This window comes from Rhinatrema bivittatum, chromosome 3, assembly GCF_901001135.1.
Source record: "Rhinatrema bivittatum chromosome 3, aRhiBiv1.1, whole genome shotgun sequence".
In the NCBI taxonomy this organism is placed as follows: Eukaryota; Metazoa; Chordata; class Amphibia; order Gymnophiona; family Rhinatrematidae; genus Rhinatrema; species Rhinatrema bivittatum.
The window spans coordinates 593,707,700-593,715,905 of NC_042617.1; the positions used below are offsets into that span (position 1 = coordinate 593,707,700).

Here is an 8,206-nt window from a genome sequence, read left to right on the forward strand (position 1 = left end):
CATGGGAAGTTATAAATAACTAGGTATTTTCCAAGAAGCGTAGTATGGTGAGTAGAAGATTGAAATCTATTTGTAGAATGGTAAAGTATTTTAAGGGCCACAAATATGAATTACAAGGAGTTGCCAGAGAGAGTAATTGTTGAGGTATTATGGATAGCAGAGAGGGGAGAGAGTGTTTGGCAGTTCAGATTAAGAATGTTCCTATTATGGGTAAGCTTGTTTGAATAGCCAAGTTTTGAGGTTTTGTTTAAACTTTTTATGGCAGGGCTCCTGGCGCAGGTCAGTGGGCATTTTATTCCAAATGTTGGTTCCTGCAATCGTAAATGAGCGTTCTCTCGTCGAAACATGCTTGATATGCTTGAGAGTGGGAGTCTGGAATTTGGCTTGGTGAATTGTTCTTGTTGGTCTATTTGATATGTGAAATGATCAGAGAACCATTGCATATCTTGGTTATAGATGGACTTGTGAATGAGGGTAAGTACTTTGTACAATATCCTGGATGCTACAGGTAGCCAGTGAAGGGATTGTAGTGCGGGCGTAATGTGTTCGTGCAGTGTGCATTGGTGAGTATGCGGGCAGCTGCGTTTTGTAGCATCTGTAACGGTTGTAGTGAATTATTTTGGCAGTCCTAGGAGGATCGAGTTGCAGTAGTCGAGTTTTGACAGTATTGTGGCTTGTAGGACTGTTCGGAAGTCATTAGGGTGTAGGAGAGATTTAATTCTTTTTAGCACATGTAGTTTGAAGAATCCATTTTTAACTATGGCAGATATGAATTTTTTTAAAGAAAAATGGTTGTCATTGATTATGCCGAGGCTGCGTACCTGCTGTGTCATGTGAGTAGAGTTGAGGGACGAATTGTTTTGCGGTGTGATGAGTAGTTCTGTTTTGGTAGTGTTTATTGCCAGGAAGTTTTTCATGAGTAGATTCTTTATTTCTGTGAGTGCAGCCTCCCAGATTTTCAGAGCATTAGGTAGGGAGTCATTAATGGGGATGAGGATTTGCACATCATCTGCGTATATGAAGTGCAGGAAACCCAGTTTATCCAAGAGTTGACAAAGAGGGGTGATGTAGATATTGAATAGAGTTGAAGAAAGAGAGGATCCTTGAGGTACTCCTTGTTGCAGTTTTTGGGTTTGGATTCATGGCGGCCAATTTTTACACTGTATTTCCTGTCACTCAGGATTGGAGCCAGCATAGGGCAGAGCCAGCAATGCCAATTTGAGCGAGGCGGGTGATAAGGGTATTGTGGTTAACAGTATCAAATGCAGAAGAAATGTCAAGTAGCGCTAGTATGTAAGAGTGTCCAGTGTCTAGGGCTTTTATTATGGTATCTGAGAGTGATAGTAGGAGGGTTTCTGTACTATGGTTCTTGCGGAATCCATACTGGGTGGGGTAGAGTAGTTGATTTTCATTTAGAAATTCTGTAAGTTGTTTGATGATTTTTTCTATTTTAGATAGAAATGGGAGGTTCGAGACTGGGCGATAGTTAGCAGGTTCAGTCTGGTCCAAATCCAGTTTCTTGAGAGTCTGCTTTATTATAGCATGTTCAAGTTGTGAAGGTACCAGACCAGAGGTGATAGATTTGTTGATAATCTCCGAGATCGAGAACTTATGGGTAAGGACCTCGATTTTTCAGATTGCCCCCCCCACCTGGCCTCCTAGCCTGCTGTAGTGTCTGTGACTTGGGAGAACCCAGCCGCCAAACATCAAGTTGAAAAAGAGAATGCAAATTTGAAATTGGTGCATTAAATAGCACTTGTAAAAGTGTTTGCACATTCATGAAGATATTCATGCCTGACTTCCTTATAAAATAGCAAAGTTCATGCAAAACTGCTAACCATGCCCCAAACTTGCCTACTTTGCATATAATTTTGCTTGCAAAAGTGAGTACATGCACATATGTCACTCATTTTTTTTCTCCTTTATTTATCAGTGTTAACATCAAATTAACAAATTAATACAAACTTGACAAGAAATGGAGTATAGAGAACACATACAGGCCGATTCAGAAAAATGCGCGGGAGAGCTGGCGAGCGCCCGCTCAGGCCACTCTCCTGTGCGCGCGATTCAGGAGGGTGGCCTATACAAATTAGAGCCCGCGGTAAAAGGACTAGGGACACTAGCACGTCCCTAGCGCCTCCTTTTTGACAGGAGCGGCGGCTGTCGGCGGGTTTGACAGCCGGCGCTCAGTTTTGCCGGTGTCGGTTCTCAAACCCGCTGACAGCCACGGGTTCGGAAAACAGACGCCGGCATAATTGAGCGTTCGTCTTCCGACCCGCGGGCCAATTTTTATTTATTTATTTTTATTTTTACTTTTTTTTTTTAACTTTTGGGGCCTCTGACTTAATATCGCCATGATATTAAGTCGGAGTGTGCACAGAAAAGTGCCGGCGCTTGCAGAAATTAACGCCAGCCTTTGGGAAGGCGCTAATTTCTGAAAGTAAAATGTGTGGCTTGGCTGCAAATTTACTTTCTGTATCGTGCGGGAATAACTAATAGGGCGCTATTAGTTTCGGGGGGGGGGGGGGGGGGAGGGGGGTTGGACGCGCATTTTCGACGCACTATTACCCCTTACTGAATAAGGGGTAAAGGTAGCGCGTCCAAACCTGGGTTAACAGTGAGCTCCACAAGAGCCACTGTACTGTATCGGCCTGTAAGTCAAGGAAAAAAAATCTTATACATACATTATATCTCTCAATACATCCCTGTCAGACCACAATTTAGGGGTGTGCCTGTGAAATTATGCGAGGAAATCATTATACAATAAGAAAAGAAAAAAGCTGCAACAAAGAGATTTAAGCCCTAAATATTTCAATTGGTCAGTTAAACTATGGGCTAGATGTCAGGATAGACGGAGCCTGCTTAAGTTTATCATTTAAAAAGGTATTTAACTGAGTAGGGTGAAAGAAAACATATTTGAGCCCACTATATTTGATGACACATTTACAGGGGAAATATAACCAAAAGGAAGCTCCCAGACTCACAACAGCAGGGCGCATTAATAGGAAACGTTTCCTCTTAGATTGTCTTAGCTTAGACACATCAGGGAAAAACCCTAAGAATAAATCATCTTTTTTTGCAGTAAAACATTTTTAGGACAAAGTCCCGATCCAAGTCCAAAGCAAAGATAACAATCAAAGTAGAGGAAAGAACATTTTCTTCAATGGAACTTTCCAAAAAAGAAGAAAGAGGGGGAGAGCCGAGGAGGAGAGAGAGAAGGGCTCAAACCAGCTTACCATCTGCCACACGAGTGCGATTCCCGATTAACATCGCTGAGAACAGCTGGGAGACTCGGCTTGAGAGAAATCTGGGACTGACGTCATAGGCAAGCGACTGCCTATAAGAGCGGGCGCCAGAGTTTGAATTTTGGGGAGAGCCGAGGAGGAGAGAGAGAAGGGCTCAAACCAGCTTACCATCTGCCACACGAGTGCGATTCCCGATTAACATCGCTGAGAACAGCTGGGAGACTCGGCGTGAGAGAAATCTGGGACTGACGTCATAGGCAAGCGACTGCCTATAAGAGCGGGCGCCAGAGTTTGAATTTTGGGGAGAGCCGAGGAGGAGAGAGAGAAGGGCTCAAACCAGCTTACCATCTGCCACACGAGTGCGATTCCCGATTAACATCGCTGAGAACAGCTGGGAGACTCGGCGTGAGAGAAATCTGGGACTGACGTCATAGGCAAGCGACTGCCTATAAGAACGGGCTGCCTGCGGCGCACCTCGCCGCCGGCGCACCGGAGCGCGCGGCTTTGTCCGGCTTAGTCCGGATAAGTTTGGTAAGTTGGGAGAAACTACTGGTGAAACAGGAGAGGGTGTTATAGTTTTTGTTAGCTTGTGTGCCCCCCAGTGAGTGTATGGGGAGGAAGAGAAAATTGAAGAGTTTTCCTGTTTCCCCAGTAGCAACTAGAGGCCCCATGGACAACCACGTCACTCGACGGGTTGAAACGCCAATGGGGGATGACTCAGGGGAGCATTTTTCTGCCTCTCTGAGCCCCAGCGATGGTCCGAAATTTCCACCTCAACCGACGACATCATTACCAATATCTTTGGAGATGGCAAAAACAAGCACCTCAAAAGATAATGAGGTAAGCTTGGGGAATGCCGATATGGCTTTAGGAGCTTAGACTCCTATAGATAACTTATCATTATCATTGTCAGGAGAATTGTTGCGGCCAGAACAATGGCCCACGACCCCTCCAGACAATGTAACGTTGGTAGATATATGGAAAATGATTTCGTCTGTAAATGCAAATATTCACCAAATGAAATTATCTTTACCAATGATTGTAAATGAAAATAAGTTGAAAATTGAAGATCAGGGAAAGAAAATAATGAGTGTGGAACAAGAGTTGGGAAAATTGACAACAAAGGTGAAAAACATTACAGGATACTGAAGCTATCCATATAAAGGATAGCTTTGCTATCCATAAAGATTTGGAATATTTAGAGAATATGATACGATATAGAAATTTGAGATTGGTCAATTTCCCACAGACTAGACTCCTCTCACCCAAGGAAATGTTCTTAAAATATCTTAGAGAAATAATCCAGTATGAGGCTAAAGATATCCCACAAATTTCTAAGATTTTTTATTTTCCTAGTAAACAGAGTAGAGATAATAAAGAGGTGATAGAGGGGCAGGTGGAAGACTCAACAATTGGAGTCTCCACCTTTCTGGAGGAATCCATCGATATAATCAATAAGAGAGCAACACTGTTTGTATCATTACAGTTGGAATCCGAAAAAGATAAAATATTTAGAGATTTTTTAGATTCAAGGAATTAAACTTTTGCGGTCAACCCATACAAATGTTCCACGATGTTTCTAGAGTTACCCAAGTAAAGAGAAAGCACTTTCTGTCCCTAAAAACTAGATTACTAGCTATAGGGGCAACTTTCTTTTTAAAGTACCCATCTTCATGTTTTGTAACATATCAAGGAAATAAGTATAGTTTTAACGATCCGATGCATTTGGAGACCTTTTTGCAGGATAAGACTAGTGTTGAAGGAAGTAATGTGGCCCAATAAAGGTAGGGAATCTCTCTCATCGAATCTTTGTTAATATGGGAAAATTTTGTTGTTATCTCTCCCCCTATTATGGGTTCAGTAATTATAGTTATGAATGATTTGTGTATGTATTTTGGATAGTTATGATCTGTAAATTGCTATCTGTATATTTTGTTTAAAATGGATTTTTAAATGAATTCAATAAAAATTTAAATTACAAAAAAGAAGAAAGATTTTTTATTTTATTTATTTATTTATTTTATATACCGACCTTCATGACGGGAGTCATATCAAATCGGTTTACATGGAACGAAGGGGTAACATTCTTATCAACCGTTTAACAGTAAAAATAATCAGAGGAGGTAAAAAAGTTACATATAACAAGGAGATCAAACTTGGGAATAGAAGAAAGAAGGACAGAGAGATAACCATTGTGATTAAAGGGTTTCGCTATGTAAGTTGTCAGGAAGGCTTGAGATGTAGAGTTCTAAAGTGAAAAGATTAAGGGAAAGCTTGGCTAAATAGCCAAGTTTTAAGTTTTTTTCGAAATGTTTGTAGACAGGGTTCCTGCCTGAGGTCCGGCGGTAAATTGTTCCAGATAGTGGGTCCTGCTATCGAGAATGCTCGTTCTTTGGTTGCGGTGTGGCGTGAAATTTTGTTAGGAGGCACATGGAGAGATCCTTTGTATGATTCTCTGATGGGTCTGGATGAGGAGTGGAGTTTGAGGGGGAACTGGAGATCCAACGGGTATTGTTTGTGGATCGTTTTGTGGATTATGGTGAGGGATTTGTGTAAGATTCTATAGTTTATTGGTAGCCAATGTAGGTTCTTTAAGATGGGGGAGATGTGATCTCTGCGGTTTGTATTAGACAAGACTCTAGCTGCTGCATTCTGGAGCATCTGTAATGGTTTTGTGGAGGAGATTGGAAGCCCCAGAAGGAGTGAGTTGCAGTAGTCAATCTTGGCAAAGAGCGTGGCTTGGAGGACTGTCCTGAAGTCATGGAAAAACAGGAGGGGTTTGAGCCTTTTTAGGACTTGCAATTTGTAGAAGCCGTCCTTTATCGTGTTGTTGTGCCCTATTGTGAACCGTTGTGATGGCACCCACTTAATGACGGTATAGAAAAGATTTTAAATAAATAAAATAAATGTTGTCTTTGAAGAAAAACTTGCCACTGTATGAGTTGGAAGAACATTCAGCAAAAGTTCAGTCTCCTTACCCGGCTGGCAATCAGCTCCCTCAGTTTGACCCTCCATGCTGGCTCCTCCCAATGCTGACACAGCCGGCTGCACTCCCTCAACGGGGTGCGAAGGGAATATGCTGAACAAGTCGGCACTTCCCATGGGGGGGGGGCCAAGTTGTGTAGGCATTTGACTCTGCTCCGGAGATAATGATGAATCTAGAACCGGGGTCACCAGCGAAGGAACACATCTCTGCTGGCCGCCCAAGGATGCGTTCACGATGCTCAGTAAGGGCTCATGGCTCCGTACCACATGTTGATTCATTGGTCCCTGCCGAGAAGTTCCCTCTGAAGCTTCGGGGACGTTCTGGGTCTTCCTTTCCTCTTTCCCATCAAAAAAGGTATATTTTTTAATTTTAGCGCCGAGAAAATTAGGAATGTGAGGAGAGAGTCGGAGCGCGTCTCTTTATCGTGTGGCCATCTTGGCTCTCCCTATGTCACTCGTTTTTACAGTGCATGCAGAAAGTATTCAGACCCCTTCACACTTTCCACATTTTTATGTCACAGCCTTATTCTAAAAATGGATAATATGCATTTTTTCCCTCTTCAGTCTACACACAATACCCCATAATGACAAAGCAAAGTCAGGTTTGTAGAAATTTGTGCTAATTAATTTTTAAAAACCCTGAAATATCACATTTACGTACTGTAAGTAATCAGAACCTTTACTCTGTTTTGGCAACTTTTGCAGCAATTACAGCCTCAAGTCTTCTTGGATATGATGCTACAATCTTGGCACACCTGGATTTGGGTATTTTCTCCCATTTTCTGCAGAGCCTCTCCGGCCTTGTCAGGTTGGATGGGGAGCATCGAAGCACAGCTATTTTCAGGTTTCTCTAGAGATGTTGATCGGGTTCAAGTCCGGGCTCTGGTTGGGCCACTCAAGGTCATTCACAGACTTTTCCCGAAGCCACTCCTGTTTGGTTTTGTCTGTGTGCTTGGGATCTTTGTCTTGTTGGATGTTGAATCATCGTCCCAGTCTGAGGTCCAGAGCACTCTGGAGAAGGCTTTCATCAAGGATCTCTCTCTACTTTACTCTGTTCATCTTTCCCTTGATACTGACTACTCTCCCAGGTCCTGCAGCTGAAAAACATCCCCATAGCATGATGCTGCCACCACCATGCTTCACCATCAGGATGGTATTTGCTAGGTGATGAGGCAGTGCTGGTTTCCTGCAGACATGATGCTTGGCATTCAGGACAATCTTGATTTCATCAGACTAGAGAATCTTGTTTCTCATGCTTTGAGAGTCCTTTAAAATGCCTTTTGGCAAACTCCAAGCAGGCTGTCATGTACCTTTTACTGAGGAGTGGCTTCCATCTGGCCATTCTACCATAATGGCCTGATTGGTGGTGTTACGATTCGGCCTGTGGCAGGAGCTACAGACCGCTTCTCCACCTCTCTCCTGTCTCCATTTCCGCGGCAGGAGCCGCGCTGCACTCTCTGTACGGCCCGGAGGCCGTCGCTGTCTTTCCCATGTGGCTGGAGGCACGTTTCTGCCCCTCAAGCGGCCTGGAGGCCGCCGACACCACCGCTGACTTACCCGGCAGCAGGGTGCCACTCAGGTGCGTCCCCATGCGGTAGGAGCCGCGCTACAATATCTCCATGTGACCTAGAGGCCACCCACTTTACCTGAGCCCTCCAGGGAAAGAGGGCCTGAAGCCCTGGGCTCGTCTGAGGCATGGAGCAGTCTTCCATCCCTCCTCAATGGCAGGAGGCCACCTGTGTTGTCGGGGTCTGTCGTGAGGCCTAATTCCTCCTCCAGCTTCTCTACTGCGGTCTCCGGCGTGCAGCAGGGCCGCTGTCCGTGATCCTGCACTTCCTGCTTCCTTCCTAGGGGGCGAGGCCGGCTCTCTCTTCAGTATTAAAGGAACAGCGTAGGAGTGTCCACTTCTGATGTCATCATGGGAGTCGCCTCTTCTGCCCTACAAATAGAGTTCGTCGTCATTCCTTCCTCGCCTT

The 8,206-nt window shown here is 44.1% G+C and overlaps 1 protein-coding gene across 1 annotated transcript in view; it reads left to right on the plus strand.

The window, feature by feature from the left end:
- LOC115088442 (probable palmitoyltransferase ZDHHC14) overlaps positions 1–4,129 on the plus strand; it is a 66,976-nt gene extending 62,847 nt beyond the window's left edge. The window contains exon 2 of the mRNA XM_029596719.1: positions 3,083–4,129. Within this exon, the coding sequence (XP_029452579.1) occupies positions 3,083–3,131 (49 nt within the window). The 3' untranslated portion in view covers positions 3,132–4,129. The remainder of the gene's footprint in view (positions 1–3,082) is intronic.
- Positions 4,130–8,206: the final 4,077 nt, after the last annotated feature.